The sequence below is a fragment of the Ptychodera flava genome, chromosome 1 (genome assembly GCF_041260155.1).
Source record: "Ptychodera flava strain L36383 chromosome 1, AS_Pfla_20210202, whole genome shotgun sequence".
Lineage (NCBI taxonomy): Eukaryota > Metazoa > Hemichordata > Enteropneusta > Ptychoderidae > Ptychodera > Ptychodera flava.
Window position 1 is genome coordinate 49,869,767 of NC_091928.1, and position 22,010 is coordinate 49,891,776.

At 37.3% G+C, this 22,010-nt stretch overlaps 1 protein-coding gene across 3 annotated transcripts in view; it reads right to left on the minus strand.

Annotated features, from left to right (window-relative positions):
* The window catches only part of LOC139140353 (MAP kinase-activating death domain protein-like), an 85,324-nt gene that overhangs the window by 8,148 nt on the left and 55,166 nt on the right, over window positions 1–22,010 (minus strand). The window contains exons 10-23 of one of the 3 annotated variants that reach the window (XM_070709569.1): window positions 20,550–21,117; window positions 18,983–19,103; window positions 18,051–18,228; window positions 17,021–17,225; window positions 13,104–13,142; window positions 12,087–12,212; window positions 11,027–11,328; window positions 9,782–9,941; window positions 8,846–8,966; window positions 8,001–8,217; window positions 7,374–7,481; window positions 6,338–6,502; window positions 5,604–5,676; window positions 4,727–4,833 (exon numbers count right to left, since the gene is read on the minus strand). In XM_070709569.1, the coding sequence (XP_070565670.1) occupies window positions 4,727–4,833; window positions 5,604–5,676; window positions 6,338–6,502; window positions 7,374–7,481; window positions 8,001–8,217; window positions 8,846–8,966; window positions 9,782–9,941; window positions 11,027–11,328; window positions 12,087–12,212; window positions 13,104–13,142; window positions 17,021–17,225; window positions 18,051–18,228; window positions 18,983–19,103; window positions 20,550–21,117 (2,490 nt within the window). Of the gene's footprint in view, window positions 1–4,726; window positions 4,834–5,603; window positions 5,677–6,337; window positions 6,503–7,373; window positions 7,482–8,000; window positions 8,218–8,845; window positions 8,967–9,781; window positions 9,942–11,026; window positions 11,329–12,086; window positions 12,213–13,103; window positions 13,143–16,888; window positions 17,226–18,050; window positions 18,229–18,982; window positions 19,104–20,549; window positions 21,118–22,010 lie in introns of all 3 variants that reach the window. The other 2 variants (XM_070709560.1, XM_070709551.1) reach the window with 2 other exon arrangements.

The window sequence follows — 22,010 nt, forward strand, 5'->3', positions numbered from 1 at the left end:
CAACAACAGCAAATCAAGTGAGTGAATTATGAGGCTACAAATGCAAGACTAGAATCAGTGAGGACCATCTCAAAAGATCACACGAAAGTTGGCACAGAATATTATGCTCTTAATCCCTCGCTAAAAAAGTACAAATTTGGTCCAGATATTGTTTAACAAAATACCCGCTACTAACAGAGAGAAAAATATTCACTGAAAACATGAAATTCATAGAAAGTCAAAATGCAAGACGGGGTTGGAAAAATAAAATTCAGTGTTGAACAATGATTTTGCAAAACGCGTTGAAATTCAAATTTTAAGAGTGCAGAGCAAAAAATGTGCAAAATTCTGTGCCACTTGATTAGAGAGAGAGAAATGAGAAAGAAAGCCAATCAGACAGAATATAAGGAAACAATTTTTTCAGAAGAACTTTTGAGACAGGCCTCAACTGACTAGAGTATCAAGCACATCAAGTCACAGACAGCAGCTATACCTAGACAAAAGTCAGACAAACTAAAACTTATACTTGAAAAGAGGAGAAAAAGAAATGCATGCACAAGACTCCACAATGCTTACAACAATTACTTTACACAGTGGTCATTTTCAAATAAAAACGTATAACAGAAAGTAGTCTCTTGGGGGGCCGGCTGAGAGCCAGCCAGACTATGATACGATTATCTTGATTAAGTTGTGCTCATGCGTTGTACAGGTCAAAAGATTTAAAAACTACAAAATGAGTTGGTTGACCTCTGTTCTGAAAACTGCATGTATTATTAACTGATAGGTATAGCCTCATCTTTATTTTTAATTATTTTCTGTCTATAAGATGAGTGATACGATCTTTGTTAGTTTTGCCATGCAAAAGTAAAAAGTATGTTTTTTAACACAGAGGTAGAATTTGCTGTTCTGAAACAGATCTGTTTTCAAATTGGGGCAAATGCCTTAAGTAAATTAAAAAGACAAGAAATAATCAAAACTTCAAAAAAAAAAGTGTGATTAAAAAAAATGAAATGAGAAGATTAAGTATGAGAGGAAGGTGAAAGTTGAATGAAAAAATGGAAAGTAAAGAAATACTACTGCTACACCTTGGGAAAAGTCATGAGGTCAGAGGTGAAAGGTCGACTGTCATGGCAACAAAACAGCACAGCTAATGAGATCTGGGCTACACCAAGTAGGTCGGTCTGCCCCCATTTGCGTTACAATAGAAACCATGGTTAGAGCAGTGAGCAGGAGGCCCTACTGAGGTACTCTCCCCAGTTGGTAAGTTTTGACGTGGATGACTTGGTTTTCAGAGGTGACTGGTCCTATGGGGGTAATGAGAAAGTTACAGGGATGCAATGTGTAAGAGCTCTGACTTGTCAGGTAAGGGCACAGGTGATGGGTTTCTACGTTACGCCCGCACTTACGAAGAGCAAGGCGTAGAGGGCGCCTTACTTGAGAAGACAGTTTACCATATGCGCTGGAGAGCTCTTACTAATACAAGGACCTGTGGCATGAGGGGTTTTCAACAAGTATTATACCACAGGGCGGAGTTTGTAAGCTACAGCAACATACACACAGTACAATCACGATGATACTACAAATGTCCTGGTTCAGGAAGGCTTGTAGGTTGAAGTTAGTGGGTTACTTTTAAATGCTTACTATGCCAACAAAACCTATCACTATGGCAACTGTTAGTCATGGCATGGCGTTGCTAAGACACTGAACATTTGGTCGTTTTTTTAACAGGACTTACTCTTGGCTGTGAGTGATACATTGATGTGTGGTAGTGTGTTTTTTTTTTATACAAGTGAAATTGGTTTTTTTTCATGCAAGCCCAAGCAAAGCAGCGGAAAGAGGAGAGAAAAAATTAGAAGAAGAAATGGTGTGGTTTAGCTCAGAAATTGACAAGACACATGTATACAGCATTTCATGATTGAAATTCAGAACAAATCTACTCTTGGCTGCGAAGACAAGTAACACGCGAATGGTTGCTACGACAACCATATGAGCAGCACCAGAAGATTGTCACATGGACAATGCACAAATGTGACGATACATACAAACAAAATACACATCTGAACACTAGTACATTTATATGTATTACACATACTAGTACAACACAAACAATACACACAAAATATGGCAGACAGGCCTGGACAGGACAGCTAGACTGTACGAAGACAGTAGATTGACAGACACATACAACAGATAAAGACAAACCAACAAGTACTCAGGGGACATGCAAAGTGTGAGATACAATACATGAATGTATCATCAAAGGAACTAAGACAGCACTTGTAGAAATATGTCGTTGTTACTCAAAGTGCAAGATGCGAGGTGGAATAGTATTGATTTATGCAAATTTTATTAATGAGTATTCTTTTGGTATTCAAATTTTATGCTAATGATCTTTATCAATGTTGAATATTCATGTACCACACATCTTGCATTGTATAACATATGTATGTGTTCAGTTCTGTAGGTGACTGGATACCAACACAGTCACAATGGAACTGGTCTTATTTTTACAAAAGCATGGCAATTATACAACATCAAACTACTGGGCATAGGTTACATCCAAACTCAACACTTTGGGGCTCCCTTTCTGAAATATGATAGTTTTGTATGATCGCTTCACAATGAGAGAATGTGTTACTGTTTTTCAGCGACATGATTGACATCAGAGAAATAATTCTCGGCACGTTCATAAATCAAAGTGTTACTTTTCGTTTGTATCAGCGTCTGTCCATTGCACATGCATATTACAGCACTTAATGATCAAATACAATATTTCCTCAAGTGACCAGCTTGTTCTGACAAGATTCTAAACTTTAGAACACAGTGGAACAACAACATACAAGTTCAGACCAGCCTGTATGAACACTAGATTCACACCACTTCAAAACAAAAATGTACAACAACACGAACAATCAGTGAAAGAACAGAGGGACAACTCACAAGATAGATAAGACCAGAGGTGAACTAATAGGTCAAACCCTAAATTGAAATGGACCCTGGTACAAACAAACCCACTTGCACAAACAGGCATAGAAGTTATGTATTTCCGTATGCTTTAGTATGTTTGTACAACCATCACGCTACCGGTATATCTTGGGCGTACTGGGCCTGTCTAGTTTTTTTACAGAGTAGAATCATTGTCTGGTTGGAGGATAAAAAAGGACAACAATGTTTCTTTCCAGAGTCTGAAGAATAAACCTTTTTCACCCCTTTTTTACTGTACACCAACCCACACTCATCCTTGAAATAATGAGTTTGGGACAAACCATTGTGGAGAAAGGGTACAACATGAAAAATGTGGGGGTAGAGAGAACATAAAATGACAAAGGATTGGCTCACCCCTGGTACACATGTACATTGTAACAACCAGACGCACAGTGTAGTCCAGGCATTTGACATTGCATACAACAAAACATGAAAACAAAGATCACACTACAAATGAATGCTGTATGGTACATCATTGGAATAGACATTGAAATGTACCGAACTCACAAACATATGCATTGCACAGTGCAAAGGCATTGGCCCTTGAAATAGTGAACTGAAATCCATGTCATCATTGAGAACCTTTATTTAAATGATGAATGCTTAATAAAATTTGAACAGCTTATTTCATTGGAGGAGGAGTCAGCCATGAAAAGGAAAGCGATGACATGTATTGTGTAAATTAATTTACTGACGGTGCATGTGCAGTGACCTTTTAACATAATAAAAACATAAATAAATAAAAGCAGAATGTAACAGCTTCCTACAGAAAAAATTTCCAAGTCACAAGAAACAGAAAACATGGCACTTGGTGGTGCTGCACTAGCATTTTAAATCAATGATCTTTCATAAAAGGGGTCAGGGAATCGGTGGGGCAACACATAAATACTGTGGTCACTACATTTTCCCGGAAAGCAACAGATGTGACTGTACAGAGTTCATAGCAGATATCATTCAAGACTTCGTGGCTTTTTTTTCAGCTGTAGTGAATTACATCTTTACATGAATCAATTTAGATTATTGTTCTCCTCGGGGTGCAGTTTCCACAAACCTGACTGAATTTACCATTAGTTCACTTTTGATCAAAAGACCTTCCAATAATTTGATTTGATATGTCATCATCCATTTCATAATTATAATGAATAATTTGAATGTATACATTTATTTTGAAACATCAAAGTTACACCTAAAAGAGGGGATGTTTTTCACTTTCACAATTTTGAGGATTTTACAAGCTAAACAGAGACAGAGAACAAACTAAAAAACAAAGTTTGGCAACTGGGGTATACATATTTAACCCTTTGACTGCAGTAATTTTTCCCACCAAAATTTTAATGCAATATTTTACCAATTTTTGTGAACTTTTCTGTAAGTTTTTTCATAATTTTGGACCAAATGGATATCACATTTCATCAGCTACAGTTTTTTACCAAAATTTTGGCGAAAAATCAGAAAAAAATTGACTGTAGTATATTTTATAAAAGTGACAAAAATTAACACCACTACCAGAACCTGTGACAGTACAGGTTTGTGATAGAGTTGGAAACCTGAGTTGGAAAGTTATCATGGACATTGCTTATATAGACTGCTTTAGGAACGAAAAAATTGGTACTAAAATTACAGCCACAAAATCTATATACCATCTGTCTATGCCATCTGTACACGAAACATCCAGTTATGAGTAGTGCTGCAAACAGTATGACTTAAAGCAATGCAAGGACAGAGCTTTTTAAAGATCTGTTGAGACTGAATGCATGCTTACCTTGGTGTGTGCAAATTTGAGTCCAATTCCTTCCAATGTTACTTGCAGTAAACCACCTTCTCCTGTTTTGACATCCTGGATTGGAAACTCCCCACCTAACTCATTACCTGGTGGACAAAGTGAGAATATTTAAATTCTAAATTCTCTGCTGATGTGCAGCATTGAATAAGCTCTTTCTCTGATTGGTCCATTGTCACTATTCACAGCGACTTAGGGAGTCTATTTGTATTGTTTTAATTATATTGGTAAGATTCAGCTACCAAATTGGATTAGAGCTTATTCAGTGCTGCACATTAGCCCTAAATTCTTTGATTTCACATGATATGATGATGTCATCTGCAATTTGAGTTTATAGAATAAAAGGTCATAGGTCACTTAAATGACGAGTTTCAAGTATCCGTCCATCAACATATTAAGAAATTTATGAGATTACACATAAAATGAGACAAGGCATTTTATGTATGTGTAATTATGTAGGAATGATATAATTTGGCAATTGTCTTCACGTATCTGTTAAGATACAATTACTAAACCGGGGTGAAATCGTAAGGTGTATAAGGTCACATACAGCTGAGAACTGAATACAGAGTTGTTTTGTTATTATAAAGGGCCCTAAACAGATAAATGTGACAGGGTTCCAATGTCATTTTCCTGGGATCCCCTTTGGTATATCAATGCAATCAGGGATCCTAAATCAGTTAGCAATGTTCCAAAACTTAGTAAAATCACCCATACATATTTTCAAATTAAACTCAAAGCTGAACATCTCTCTCCTCGGTGACTCATAACTGACTATTTAGTTATCAATGTGTGAGAAGAGTTCCTTGTGTTGTGAAGATTACAAAACAGGTTACTGAGAAGTCTTCTAGTTTCTTACCTCCAGCTAATCCATTCTGTCTGAGAGCTGCTTTCTCCATACTTTCCTTCACACAGTAATACAACTCTCGGCACTGTGAAGGGACACACAAAACTACTGTCACACACATACAAGTAGCAATAATCAACCCAAAATTTGCTAACAACTGCAACAACGCACACTTCACGGCTTAATCTGCTCAGTGAGCAGCTAGCAAGTACTGTACGGGCAGTGATAATAAAATAGCTTTACCATCCCTGATGCCACTGCCTTGGTTGGAGTCTTCTACAAACTTTACATCAAAAATAAACCTGAACACACAAATATGGCTTTGGCGAAAGAACTTAGTGCTGGCTGACTATCTCTGTCAGCATAATATGTTTTGGTATAAATAATTAATTTGGGTTGAAGTGCTGAGGATGTATTCATTATAAAAATAGGGAATTCTGTAAAATTATCCCCTATACAAAGTCTTATGACTCACATTACTGTATAGGTATACATGTATGTTCCAATGATGGTGCTTCATTCAATGGATGTCTTACAACAATGTTATCCTGCAATATTCATACATTTCTGTGGCTTTAAATAATCCTTTGTACGATACCATGGTACTTTGATTTTGTTGGAGTAAAAAGGAATTTCCACTTGATATTTAGAATTTTTCAAATTCCATGTCCAAATGTGAAACGGTACATTAACAATCTTTGTTGCATGATCCCTGTTTGAATCCCTAAACTTGTTTTCAGTTTTACCTTCTTTGTGTAGAACTTATCAAGTCTTGTTTCCTGTGCCACCTTTCTCCACAGACACAACACTTTGGTCTTTGGACAGTACGTCATGTTGATCAACTTCTCATACCAGCATCTGTCACAGACTGCTCCATTACCACTACGAATAATGATGGCATCATCACACACCTTTAGAAAAAGCACAGAAAGTTTTATCAATTATTAGTTAAATCCCAAGGACTTACTAGATAAGATATGTTAATCGCAAAATTTAAGCTGGCAAAGGTTAAAACAATATAAAAAGTGGTTGTCAGTGCTCTTCTATGAAGGTATAGAAGGATACATGACTCTAGAGGGCGCTATAGCCAATCTGGTGATTCTACCAATCAGTTGGTCTGCTGTGAGTAGTTATGAACAAAACTCAAAAAAGTCTTTTGTTTCGTAATACTCAGTTATAAAATTGCCCGATACAAACGGATATATCATCAGTTACAATGTAAATGTTTCCTGGCCATTTCTTAGAAAAAAACCATGCACTTTGAACACAGCAGGTGACAAGGTTAGTCCCCATTCCTTGTAAATATGTAAACTAGTGATCTAAAATGTTTTTTATTTTGAAAAAACGTGAAAAAGGGGTGACTGTTTCAGGCAGATGATTTACTTAAGCTGAATTCTAGGACCAACTGTCAATAGCTGTGAAAAACTGTGATATGATTTTGTAATCATACGAGGCAAATTGGACACAATAATAGATTGACTAGAAACCTCGAGACATTGATGAAAGTACCATATATGCCTTCAATGAATTGCCACAAGAGCTAAAGAATATGTTATGATTAATCCAAAAATTTGATAAACTGGAAATTAATTCATTAGCACTACTGAAGTGGTACGTATTAAGATCTTCTGCTCAACAAGCAAATCTTCACTTTGATAATTCAAGACAAATATAACAGTATCACCACGACAATGTACAATGTACACAATAAATACAACTGCAATTGCTATATCCTCCACATGTGTTGTGTCTCAATATTTTCTAATAGTGTGTTTGCTTTACCTCCATAAATAGAACATCTCCACGTGTGTCAGTCCCAGCATGCACCACAAATGAATGTTTCCTCATCTGACGGCTGACACTGGGTTTCAGGTCAATGTCATTGCCATGCTGTGGGCAGTCACAAAGAAACGCAAAGATTAGTGTTACGTTATAACTTTGTATCTGATTATCCAGCGTTGTGGCCTGAGATGTTTTCTACATCTACAAATTTGCTGGCATTACCAAAGCTATAAAGTAATAGCAATAATGTACCCCCTCCCACGCCATAATGGACTCAAGCAAACTTTTCACTTCTTAATGAACTCGGTTTTGCCTTGCACATTATATCATGTAAAGTTTGTGTTTGTCAATTAATTATGGGGCCAGTAGGGCTACATATATTGCTTCAATAATCAATATATCAACAAGAAATGGTAGATCTTAAAGTCTATAAATTTAAGTAGTACTACTACATAATTTTTCAGTCAGTGAATAGAAATTACCTGATATAATTATTTATGATATAATACGTATTAAAATCTGAATGTGCTTTCTCTCTTCCTAGGTTGTCATTTTCATTCAAAATTTCACGACACTTAATGCATCATTAACGTGTGAGTAAACCAAAATAAATTGTCATTAACTTACCAGGTTGTTGATTTCATCTAAAAGTTCATTGACCTCTTGGCTCTGCGCGAGTCCAATATGTGACTTCCCCAGCAGACGCCTAATCTTCTTCTTAACTTCAGGTTTAGGCACCTTCATCATGACCATGTAAGCTATCATGTTGTGCAGCATGGTGGAGAGAAGTTTGTCCTCGTCCTCCTCAAGCCGTCTCTGTTCCAGGTAACCCAGGCCAAAATACCTGAAGGAGACATACAGTGATTGGGACTCTGCAGGCACAGGTATGCTTGTGAAACTTGGAATACAAGAACTGTTAACAGAGCCAGTGGCTGTAAATTTTGATGATTTTTCACTATTTCTTTGTTTTTTAATGTCAACTACAGTTTCTTGTGCTACTCCACATTTAGATACACAGTATTTAGCTTGTTGACTCAGCCTGTACATGTGTAAACTGCTTTGTTATTGGTGACAGGTGGATTCTGGTCTGGACAAGAATTCAAAAGCTAAAAAATAACAGTGTACCGGTAGTTTTCACCTATTGATACTGTGTTGACAAGCTAAATAGAAAGTGTTTTAACATGTTTTTTCACCCCATTATTTCTGTGAAAATAGAAAATTTACAGCCAATTTTGATTTTCAAGAGTTGGTAAATATCAGGTAATTTGTTTCTCTAGTAGAAACTTTTACATGATGACCCCCGATTTTTATTCTTGAATTCGAAAACAATGATTTAAAGTTTCCTTGAGGAAAGTCTGTCAATTTCACGGCACATACTACCTGAACTACCAAACTACTGATGAAAGATAGATAACTGTATAACTACAGCCAATGTTTGACCGTTTGACCAACATGTGTGACCACAAACCAACCTTGACATCATTTCAGCTGGTCCTTGGTCCATACCCACTGCATCTCTTTCAGCTGACACTGCGTCCAAGAAAGTGTCTTCCCAGAATTGCATCTTGTTCCACAGTGATGACTTGTCCTTCCCTGAAAGAAACATTGATCAAATCTCTCACTAAATCTATGAAAGATTCTGCCAGTAGCACTGCAAGGGTCAATCCCACCTCCCCCCCCCACCCCATTGCTGTGGTCAACCCACCTACCCAAACCCTTTTTCGATGAGGTTAATGTATTCTGTTGTACACTCCACTGCAATGAAATCCTGAAGTGATGTCACTTTAACCTGTTCACCCCTAATTTCCTGTATACAGGTCCACACTCAACATTGATAATAATGGATTTGGGCCAAACCATGGTGATTGAAGGGTATAATTAATATTCATCAGGTGGGTGCAACATTATCAAGGATATAAGTACATTTTACTGTGTGGACTGCAATAATCCTGTTCATTTTTTTGTTATCTTAACCCTTTCACCAACATGGTTTGGCCCAAACCATTGTCATCAATGGTAATTGTGGACTTGTTCACTTGGCAACAGGGTGCACAGGTTAAACTTGTAACCAGGATACTTGATACAACCAAACCATTTTCCAATTATATGGGTTGACAGTATAGAGCAAAACATGAATGCAAGCATTAACCAACATTATATATCATTGGATACTACAGTTTGTCATGCTTAGTTTTCTAGTGTATCAGTCAGCTGGTGAATAAATAATACCTATTACCTGATCTGGTCAACCCTCTGAAAGTTGTCATCCCCCATGATACTAATATTGTAGCCCGGTTTCTGTTTAGAATGTTTGTGGGTAACATCCAATATGAGTGAGGAAAGGTGAAGGCAGGATGAAATTCGGAGGGGCAGGTTGAAATTCGGAGGGGCAGGTTATACATGCTTACCAATCAGTCCTTCAAAGATATACTGCCTGGGTACTGCTTCAGGGGACGTGGCCATGTCTGTAGCTATCATGTTTCCGGCATGGTATCGGAATCCTGCGCTGACACGGCTCTTGGCACTCCACACACTGGGAAGGCGTTTCCTGCGTGCATACTGTGCTGGCTGTGAACAGAGTGATCACAATGGTTAAACACACGTCGTCAAACAGTTGTCTAAAGTGACAATCATTATCTAAAACTGTCATCGACTCACCATGCATCTGGAAAAATTCAAATCATGCTACATTTCTACAACTGTTTCAATATGGAGTTACCATTTACCATAGTTGCAGACGGTGGACAGTGAATACTTCATTGAATCAAGGGCTGTAGAGTTTTGGCAACTACATGTTACTAGCACATGTTAAGGGTATCCTGGTAAATTTCACCACACTTCCCAATGTTTAAAAGCAAATTGAATAAAATTCTATCAAGGAATAACAGCAATGGTACAAGGGTACGATAACCTACTGGTGTGTACCAAACCCGTAGCAAAAACACAGACACTTATCGGTGAATGAAGAAGAAATTGACTAAACTATGTTTAGCTGTTTCTTTTTCTCTTTACCTCCTTTCAATTTGGACCTAGAGGAAGAAATGTGTTGCAGTATACAAACAGGACTACCCATCTTGCAGTGCCCACATGGATTCAAACCTCCTAAATGCAATCAGCAGATTTGATTACACTATCTCCTTCATTTGACAAAATCCCATAGGATTGTTATTCAATAACAATGTTATCGTAATTAAAATAATTAATATTGCCATTAGCTAAACCTTGTCTCCAGCAAATCATTATATCAATACTTCTCATAGCGTAAGTCCAGTTATACTTCCTTGTCATTAAAAGTATGTAAGGCCAAAAAATATAAAGAACTATTCCTAGTCATGGCTTGTCTCTAAAATGGGGGCAACAACGCATATTTTTTTAACTTTTACTTTTTCAGTTCTAGTTAGTCAGTCTGTTTTTCAAACATACATTGAACAGGTCATTTTCATGTGCTATATTGAATTCCCGTTATTCAGAATGCACTGCCAAGAAGTAGTTTGCATAAAGCACACATCTTGGGACTTTACTCCAGGCACTTTATTTACTTCATCATCTGTCCCTGCTCCAATAAACAGAAAGAAAAGGTTGATACCAAGGCATTTAAGTGATGTGCATGCAGACCTGAATAAATTTTTATTTTGATGTGATGGTATACTCACTCCATTGAGCTCTATTTCACTGTCTGACATGGTGGTACGTATTGAATGATGGTTGATACGTGATTTCTTCTTTGTTTTACTGTCACTGCTGTTATTACTGATATCACTGTCATTTCCCAGTGTGTCCGAGCTATTACTGACCAGTGTGCTGGCCTCCGATGCCTCTGAGTCTAGACTGGAGATCTTCTCCAGTTGCTTGTTCTTTTTCAGAGGAGCGTCCGGAGATGAGCTGTTGCCAGGGACACCATTTGTCTCCTTGGCAACGATCTCTATTCCATTGTCATCATCTTGATCTGGTGTTCCTGAATAGGATTTTTAAAAAAGTAAGTTTTAGAGACAAAAACCCTTTTATCTTTGATGAACAACTTTAAAGCATTTTGCTTTAAGCATCGGTAAAATTGAAAGTAATGTAATTTCTCTAAATTGTCGATTTTTGGATTCTCCTTTGTAAGTATTTTCAAAATGTGTGATACCACGCTTGTTTGTGAGATACATGACCATGAATTTTGCCATTTATGAGAAAAAATGCTGAGTCTGCATTTTTTCACCAATGCATTTTCTATGGGCGAAATAATTCACTGCCGTTTATCTCAAAATTTAGCGCGGTGACCATATCATTTTATTTGATCACTATTATTCATTCTCTAGATTGAGCTTTGCGCAAATTTTCATGAAAATGACAATAGTAGAAATTGATTTTCCAGCAAATTTCAATGTAATCCTATGGGAAGTGACAAATTCCACGCGCGTGTACCACTTGTACATCCTTAAGCATCTTTATGTAGAACAATGCAGAGCGATTCAAATCCACCATTTTGTCTATCATGAGTTTCATGATTCAAGTTTTATGCCTCTGGACAAATACTTAAAAATCTGACATTTTTACTCTATTTTAACATTGTTATTTTTGTAACATATACGGTACGTTCACTGTCTTGCATGTTAATGCTATGAATACAGTTTAACCCTTTCACCCCCATTTCCCTGTCTAGTGGTCCAACTTTACCATAGAAAACAATGGGATTGGTTCAAACCATGGTGATGAAAGGGTTCACTATACCTGAGGCAGGCACTCCACCAGTAGCTCCCTGACTAGGTGAACCATTGCCAAGTGTTTCAATCTCCGATTCATCAACAATGTCAAATGAGCTGTCATTGCGATTGTCTTCAATTTTATCAGTGTGTTCTGAGGGGAAAAAACAAATACAAAGAATAGTTGTCAATGAAACTTGAACAATTACGTACAAATTTAAATGCTTGATGATAAAATCCTGAGTTATGGTCTCCCCACGCCATGAAAAAACACCAGAAGTTCACATTAATTAATAAATCTCCACTTTACGTGTTTCACTTTTTAAGACACAGAACATTTTTTAATGTATTTCGCACGTAGGAAAATGTTTCACGTACATGTTTCACATTGCAAAAGCATACAAGTTTTTATTACAAATTTATGTCTTTTCGTTGTCTTTGTCTCAATATTTTGTGGACATTCTGGTCTCGATGAACGTGAAGGTAGTATTGCGTTCTTGCTACTAAATTGCACTTCAAAAACATTAAACGAAACTCCTTATGCGATTTTGACGCACACAAAATGAAATGAGCTTTTACCCCATTCCCCCCCCCTAAACGAAAGAATTATGTTTGTCGTGTGTCAGCTTTTATTATCAACGGCCCCTAAAGAGGTTCAGGACAGTTTGTGAAATTCTTCCTCTGTGTCACAGAATAACAAGAAATGGCAATGTTCTGGGACAGGCAGAGAAAACCTCACGGATTCCAAACTTCACATTCATTTCGATATAATTGCATCACACAATGCTAGATTGCATCAACTCTTCATTGTAAATGCTATGACATTAATTACATCAGTGTGATAAATCTGATTAGATATTATCTAACCAAGGATTACATTCGCTGAATACTCAATTTCATTCTTAGTAGATGACACATAAGTAACAGTGTACAAGTCTTACACTGTGGTTAGCATTCATTTGACATTGCATTTCTAAAGTTTATATTTAATTATGCATTGCAAAATTTGCATTGAATTTACAAAAGCAGGCAAGTGTACTCCTACCTTTCTTGACACTCGTTTCTTTTTCCTTTGCTGTCCAACCTTTGAAAAAAATTACAGAAACACAAGTTATTGCAACAAGTTTGTTACCATCAACATCTAACGCAACTAATGACAAACTTTGACTGTTTAGCATTAAATCTATTCCACCATGAATCTGGGCAGAAAGACAGTATACGTGTAGGTTTTTCAATTCACCAGTTGGTGGGGTACCGGACTGATGATGAGACAATGGAGAATTCAAGAATTCAGTATGGTGTAATGCTCTTGAGAAAGGCCTTTTATTCCTCATTGCTAAATTGGGTGATTGGCAACTCATGTTGCAAATGGGGTTTTGCCAACTGGTTGGACTAAATCACAAAAATTTGATTGCAAGGTGTTTCAGTTGACGATACCAGTATGTCATGGTGGGAATGACTGTTGTGCAAATTTGGAAATGACTCTCTCAACAGACAGTGCTTACCATACAAAGTTAAAGCTCTCATATATGTTCATCATGGTTAAACAAAAGAAGGACACAACATGTTGAACTGGTGGAAGAATTGTCTAAATCCCTACTATCTGTTTGATACCTATCTGAGCTCACATGACTGACTTGTAACTATCCCATACATCACCCTACCTCATTGTTTAAACAAATGTCATTTAAGACATTTCACGTTCTGCCTAAATTCATTTTTACAATAGATTTAATGTTCAATTGCTAGGTAAACATATTCATTAGTACTGTATCGTGTTTTGATGTATATCATACGCACAGTCCCCCATCAGATGTGAATTACTGCACCCTTCCCGATGGAACAGCTTTTTAAAGTTGATTTTCAATATTTTACAGTTTGTGTAATGTTATTAACCCTTTCTCCAACAAGTACATGTATAGTACCGCCTGTTTCTTCAATGATATTGATGGACTGTAACACAGAGAAACTGGAGAGTCAAGGATTATTTCCCTTAACCACATCAAACAACTTCATGCCTTTCTAACCGTCATTCAAACTTAGAAAAGATTATGGGAAGTTACATCTCTTTCAATCATTTGTATATAATCTAGTTGTCTATAGAAAATGGATGTTGTCTGTCTAGGGACACCAAGGATAATTAAAGCATACACATGGCAAATGATGCTTACTGTGTTGAACTTAAAACTCCCTTGCCATATGAAGGTTGGAAGTGCATTATTCAATCACAAAATCTAATTTGAACTTAAAAGAAAATAATAGACTATTTAATTGGTTGTTTGAAGTTTAAACTGCCGACAGGTATCTTCACAAAAAGCATTGCCAAACAATACGTGAATGGTGATTGAGTGTCATGCAGTCCCCCATCCTGCTCCCAGGTCTCTTGTACATTGTTTCTACATCACATAACATTGGTGTACACAAAGTGCGAATTGTGCGCAGTTGTGTAAAGCAATGTAAACCCCTAGCCCTAAACAATATGACTTTCATTGGTCATGTGACACTTTTAATTATCCGTGGCTTCTTAATCAAAAACTGACATATCAAAATGTTTTTACACAGTGGCCAGTCCCCTTCTCCCATATTTGTGTGTTGCCTTTGGTGTTCTACATATTCTACCATTATGTTTTGAAAATTTATTTCTCTTTCAACAGAGGGAAGCTACCCACACATTATACACAAACATACATGTGTACACAATGTTAGTTCGACTATACTAAAGTATTACACCTGCTTCTTAAAGAGATGTCAAAGGAAAGCACTATGTTTTTTCATTGATCTTATACAAACTAATAAGCTACTTATGGCTTTAACTACTGTTATCTACACCAAATACAGGCGACTACGAAATGACACACCAATTGAAGAAACGGTTCTTACTCTCTGCTCATTATTGATGCATATACGTGGGTGGTAGAAAAGTGCAACCGCAAGATACAAGAAATGGAGAGAAAGAGAGATAAAGAGAGAGAAAAGTCCAAAAGTGACAAAAACCAGATAAATTATGATTAGTCATCACACGGTGGTGCAGTGTGATTCATGCATAATTACAGCGCGGTATCAATGTAGGTGTGCTCATGTTGCACAATCCGCATATTAAATAGCATCTACGCATGTCAAGTAGCACTCATGCATATCAAATGGCATCCACGCATATTAATTGGCATTCAATGTGAATTCAAAGAAATAATCTGTTTTAATTGAGGTCAATGTATGTGAAAGCAACCAGTGCACAAGTCCTGTCACTTTCAGTCATGAGCAGACTGTGCAAGGAACTGTTTATGTTTAGATGGATACAAAGACATCGTATGCTGTTATTGTGGTAATGCTACATGTACATGCTTTGACTGCCAAGTTCAAGAACAGATCCATACAGTGTTTAACAACATGCATCTGAAAATATCAATACCACAGACAAAGAGGGGGGCAGAACAAGCAGGAACAAAAACAACAGGAAACTTTGTCGTGAATGCACTTGTGTATTTCTGGATACATAGCTTTTGTTTCTGTGTAAAACACAAATACGCACTGTGTTACTGGTACATACAGGTGTAACTCTACTATGACACATAGAACAGAGACATGTCCTGTGGAACAAACTCACAAATGAGAATTGGAATGTCGAGGGTTGAGCGGAATCACATTGACACAGGCATGCACTTATAACAGAAGGGAGGAGCCCACACAAGATCAGGCCACGAGACCCCTTTCTATAATTTCACAATGAACAACACAATATCAGCTATTGTTTCTGAAATCTTTAACAGCATTTCATTAGGCTTGCGTTGTAGTCTACACCAGATTAGAGTTGTTTCCATTTTCTATATTACCATTCGACTTACAATCATTATGTTCGAAAGCTATGATAACTTCAATGGGATTTTGCTAACTATCGATACATCAACAGTATACTTGCAACTTACAAAACTGGCAAAACATCGAACACATGTAAACCTTGATAACACTTGTACCACCATGAATGCTTAATCTATTCCAAATATACAGTACACACTTTCTTTGCACTGACATAACTTGTTCAGGGTCATGAAACAAATAAAATCCCTTGACTCTTTTATAAAGTTTAAAACACATCAGTCTTGCTGTAGACTTTTTCATTCATAATGGGAAAGAATAAGCATTAAATCAATGTATTTGAAGAAAATTAATTGGAGACTTTGTTGTCATTTTTTTTTAGTTTTCAGTTATGGATGACAGTCTTCAGATGAAGAAAGACAATAAATCTACTGAATTTTAACAAGACAGGAGTTGGTGATTTTTGACAGAGCAGTTAATAAGTATCAGTATGCAAGTTAATCACTACAAATGCAGAAATTTGAGTTAGGACACACAGGGATACATAACAACAGGTGTGACAGCCACATCTTTGGGTAGTGCAGCCACTTGGAGCACACAGACATGAAACTTTCCTTTTCCAACTTCTATCTATTCAATCTAAGCTCTGTTTCTTTCTCATCTACTGACATAAACCAGTATAACCAAGGAAGGGTGGGAGTCTAACACATCTGGATAACATGAGTGTGACAAAACTTTTGCAACAAAGTCTTGCAAACAAAATACAGTGAAACCACACTTTATCCTACACAGCTGTCCTCCAAATTCCAACAAGAAAAATTTCAAAACACAAATTAACCAATTCACTGCATGAGACTTCACTCTTTTGATGGTACACTGTCTACCCACATCACTACAAAAGGTGAGTTTTATACTGACTGGGGTTGATTTGTCACTGGTATACAGCATGCAGGGAAGACCACACAACTTGGGTCACCACTTGCCACAGCCATATATAAGTGGAGATACCGTCCTCACCTAGTGCTGCTATCAGATTGTCTTCATTTAAGCTATGCGTGTCGTATTTAGTACCGCCATAGGGATGTATGTAATGAAAACTACCACCAAAATCCCCAGACATATACAAACCCTCGGGACTGCATAACATACTTTCATCGTCGGGCGTTAGCGCTCCTTTCTTCTGCGAGTGGCTCTTGTCGATTTCCTTGCCGTAGTAGTGCGTGTGCGCAATCTCCAGCACTGTGAAAGCGCTGGCCATCCCTCCTGAGCCGCTTGTTTCATATGTGTGTTCCAGGCCAGCAATCAGGGCTTTGATGACTGATATTAGCCCTTTGTAAACCTGCTTGGTGATTTTCTAGAGGTAAAAAGAGGACAATATAGTCTTTCAATGCCTGCAGCACTTTACAGGTTGGCTGTATACAGTCACCTGTAATCTAAATATGCCCATATATGGTCAAAGGGGCATTCCTTGTATTCAAAATGCCAATGTGAGGGCACTGTTTTCAAAAAGTGGCCACCTGCTCGAAATCTGTGATTGGTTAGATTTTCTCTTTCCATGGTAACTGTGGCACAATTAGAACAGGTGACAGTATACCTTTAAGAATAAGAAGAGTTTGTTCAACTAAAGAATAATCAAACGATATGACAGATAGCCTTCCCTTCACATTTATTCTCAACTGCGGAATTCCAGCGACAGCCATGAACATTAGAAGTAAAAATTACAACTCCTAAAAGCACTTCATGCTCAATTGGAGTGTACGGCTATAGTCTACAACAACAGTAAAATTGTACACCCACTAATTCGTTTACACTAAGAAAGGTCAAATGGCCATCATCTCAGAAGCAGGATAATTATTGTTACGACTTGTAACAATTAACCAGCACTTTTAACTCAGCGATAGCTTCTTTCTTAGTGTGTCTACTTTATGAAATCATTGACTTTGTAGGCCCCTTAAAGGTCAAACTGAAGAGGGTGGGCAGTTCTACCTTTCCTTCTAATCAGTAGCTTGGCACTAAAACTGAGAACAACTATTCATCAATGTCCTTTCACTGAAGCTGAACTTTGTAACAGAAAGCAATGCCGCTGTTTCAAAATGCCGTAGGAAAATAGTAAACATTTCTTCTATCAAAAAGGGTAACTCAAATCATTATGAAAATGTAAAATTAATGAAACACTCACAACATCCTCTATGTAGTCCTCAGTGACCGTGCTGTCTTGTGGATAAAGCTGACTGACAACCTGAGCTCGTAGGTTTTCATTCTGCATCAGTTTCTTCAAGCGTGGCAAGCTGAGCCAACCGACTCCGTTGCCTTCCATCACATTCCGTATCACTTCCTTCAGGAACTGCTGGTTTTCTCTGCAATGATGGGGAAATATCATCAAAAATAGGTAAAATCTCTGTGTTTGAAAGGAAGGCTGGAGAGATATTTACCTACCTTGGCATTGATCTTAATTTCTCTAATGGTGTTGTCAGCAAAGTTTCGCAACCCTGTGCCATACTTTGTTCTATGAGAGAGTTAATGGACCTGGCCACTGAGGAGCATTACTAGACTTCAGGTAGTATATGCCTTGGGGACAGATATTCAGACTTACAAACTTTTACAATTCTTTTCTGATATACCACGTGTGTGGCTCATTTTAAAGCTCTTGCAGTGAGAAAAAGTTTCAAAATTATCTTAGTTTTTGAAAATCAAATATTTTATTTTTCCCGATAGAATCAACACGGGGATGATCACCATTTTGAATTAAAACTATCAGTAAATGTACGGTAATTTATTTCTCTGGTACCAAACCAGTGACCGCTGATTTGTAATCCTGGTTTGGTAACAGTATGGCTGAAAGTTTCATTGAGGAAAGTTTGAGCAGAAGTTTAAGTCTTTCACTTTTGAGGTGCATACCACCTTAACCCTAAAAATTTATTCACTTATGGGTGCTCCATTCATGCAAATCATTTCTCATCATCCCTTTTTATGTAGAACTTGAACTTCGCGACAGAAAGGCAACAGATTTTTCATGAAACTGTTGATGGACAAAATTTCAGATGCCTCTGCTGCTGGAGTCTGCCTTTCTCAATAATCTTCCACTGTTGGCTGAAAAATCTAATGACTTACTGGTTTGCAAGAACTTCAGGAGGTGAGGTAGGACTGGCTTTTTCTTTCTCAGGAGTCTTCTTGCCTGTAACACTGTGCTTGATCAGTGTGGATCTTTCCACAAGGCTGGTCTTCCTGGAGCCTACAAAGCCATGCAAAATATGTCAATGTCACTGAAATTCAGCCGCTAGGTGTGAGATGTAATCTAAGTGTACAAGATGATTGATGTTTAAAAGAAAGATATCAGTATTTGTATTGAAAGGGCATTTTTAAGATTAATGTAAACCAGAAGACTTCAATAGCTTACACAGCTTCATAGAAAGACAATTAGCTCCTTTAACCCTTTTCCTGCCAAGCCCATATTTCACCACCAGGTCAAGATAGTTAAAATCAATGAAACACAACATATTCCATATGGTGTATTTTAACATTATCACAGTACTGTATATTTGAAAGCTGTTGAAAAGATAAATACTGTAAACTTGATTTTTTTGGACAAAAGATGCTATAAAAGACCACGCCAAGTGGATGAAAATACGCCATGTTTTGGCTCAATACCGCTTTTTACTGACTTGGCTGATGGGGAAATGATACTGTCTGGCAGGAAAAGGGTTAAAGCCCCATCACCTGTACCAGTACCTTTGTGAATTTTATTCGAGACAATTGTTTGAAATCAAATGAAAATTATGTACACATGCTAACAAAGGTATGACAATAATGCACAACTTAGATTTTAAAAACAAAATAATTTTGGAGTAGCAACTCAAATATGGCTGCAGCGGACATATCTGAAAGCACTTGAATTTAATTCATCAAATCTATTACGAAGGATTGAAACAGTGACATTTTTAAAGGCAATATGACTTTATAACAGGGATCCAAAACATCTATCTGAAGATCGGATGGTAAATTTTTTGGTAAGTGAGATGGCATGCAAAATGTTGCAGGTAACAGGGCTTTACCCCTTTGAGTAGCAAAGTAAACTTTTGTTGCCTTTTGTTGCCTTTATAGAATATGACATAGCCAGCAACATTTTTCATATCTAGACAAGTTTTTTCAGCTTTTTCCCAAAATTTTGGTCAAAAATTGCAGCAATTGAAATGTTATGTCCATTTGGTCCAAAATTATCAAAAAATTACAGAAAAATTCATAAAGACTGGTAAAATGTTACACTGAAATTTTGGTGGGAAAAATTACAGCACTCAAAGGATCAACCTGTTCACCCAATTCTCTATAAACAGGTCAACCCGCCCTGGTGAAAACAATGGTTTTAGGCCTTCTTTCTTCCAATCAAGATGACTTTTAAAATCACACTAAACTTAAAACATATTCCCACACATACTCAGTAATTGGAGGGGCATGTTTCTATAAACTATAACACCAGTGATATTTCCTATCAAATCCCAAAACCTAATATAGAATGGAAATTTTAGAACCTGACAACAAGGACCATCATTATTCAAGATTCTGACATTACTTCTGATTACACATGTCATCCCCATTTTCCTCTGTAGCGGTCCAACCTTACCATAGAAAACAATAGCGTTGGGACAAACCATTGAAGTGAAAGGGTAAAACCTGCACAAACCTGAGGGGAATGGACTCAGATGCTTCTTCTTCCTTCCTATTGGCAGACTCATACTTGACACACCACTGCTGCTACGGTAATTTCCTGGATCAGATTTGATGCTTGGCGGATATCCGTTGAAGTCGCTACTTGCAATTGACGTCGGCGATCCCATTGGATCTCTCTCGATACTTCTGCTATCAGACAGTCCCTTTAATAATGGAGGTTTCTTCTTTGGAGTCGTTGACGGCGAAGATTCTGTCGACTCTGACCGTAATATTGAACTTAACTTTCTCAATACATTTGACGAGGTCTTTTGTTCTTCCTCGTCAGATTGTCGCGATCTCCCAGGATTGCCGACAGCGCCATTTTCCGGCACCCTTCTCTTGTCGTGCATGGATTCTGTAAAGCCGGGATCTGATTGGATGGAATTGTTATCGTGATCCACGGAATACTTGCCAGTGGTCGGTGTACCCAGATACTCCACCGTGTTTGCAGTAGTACCGCTGTAGTTACTATCTGAGTCGTATTTCAGACTTTCAACGTCTGCGTCGGTGTCAGCTCCAGAGAGAGTGACCTCAGGAGGATGCTATAGGGAAAAAATATTCCTCTTTAAGTGCCAAATTTAAAGGTATACAGTCACCTGTAATCTAAATATGCCCATATATGGTCAAAGGGGCATTCCTTGGTATTCAAAATGCCCATGTGAGGGCGCTATTTTTAAAAAGCGGCCACCCGCTTAAAATCTGTGATTGGTTAGATTTTCTCTTTCCATGGTAACTGTGGCAAAATTGGAACAGGTGACAGTATACCTTTAAGAGTCTGAAATTATAAAGTCTACTTAGCAAGACCGTATAAATAGCAATGGATGACATGGTATTAACCTTTTGCCGGGATGCAACCAATGCTAAACTTTAACAAAAGTACCTTATTCGAGCACCCATTATTTAAAGGGTCAGAAATGCTAACCTTTGATGATTTGTTCACTATTTTTGTTTTTAATGTCAAAAATAAATATTTGTTCTACTCCCCACAGCATGTTGATATACACTGTATTCAGCTTGTAAACTGTGCCTGTACATGTGTAAACTGTGTTGTAACTGTCGACAATTTGATTCTGGTACGGGACTGGAATTTAAATGTAAGCAATAACAGTGCATTTTACACATACAGACACTATGATGACAAGCTAAATAATAGGTGTTTCAAAAGTATTTTGGGAGTAGAGGTGTTTCAAAAGTATTTTGGGAGTAGAGAAAGAAGTTGAAACTGACATATGAAATAAAAATACTGAAAATGTCATTAAACATTAGCACTAATGGCCCTTTCAGAATAAATGCAAACAATTTAACATTAATGACTCTTTCTGGCTAGTCAATCCTAGCAGAATATCAAAATATATGTTTTCACCAAGTTTGTGCATTGAATAATTTAATTTTTAAAAAAAAATTTGGGGTATCAGGCGGGGGTCTGTGCAGTTTT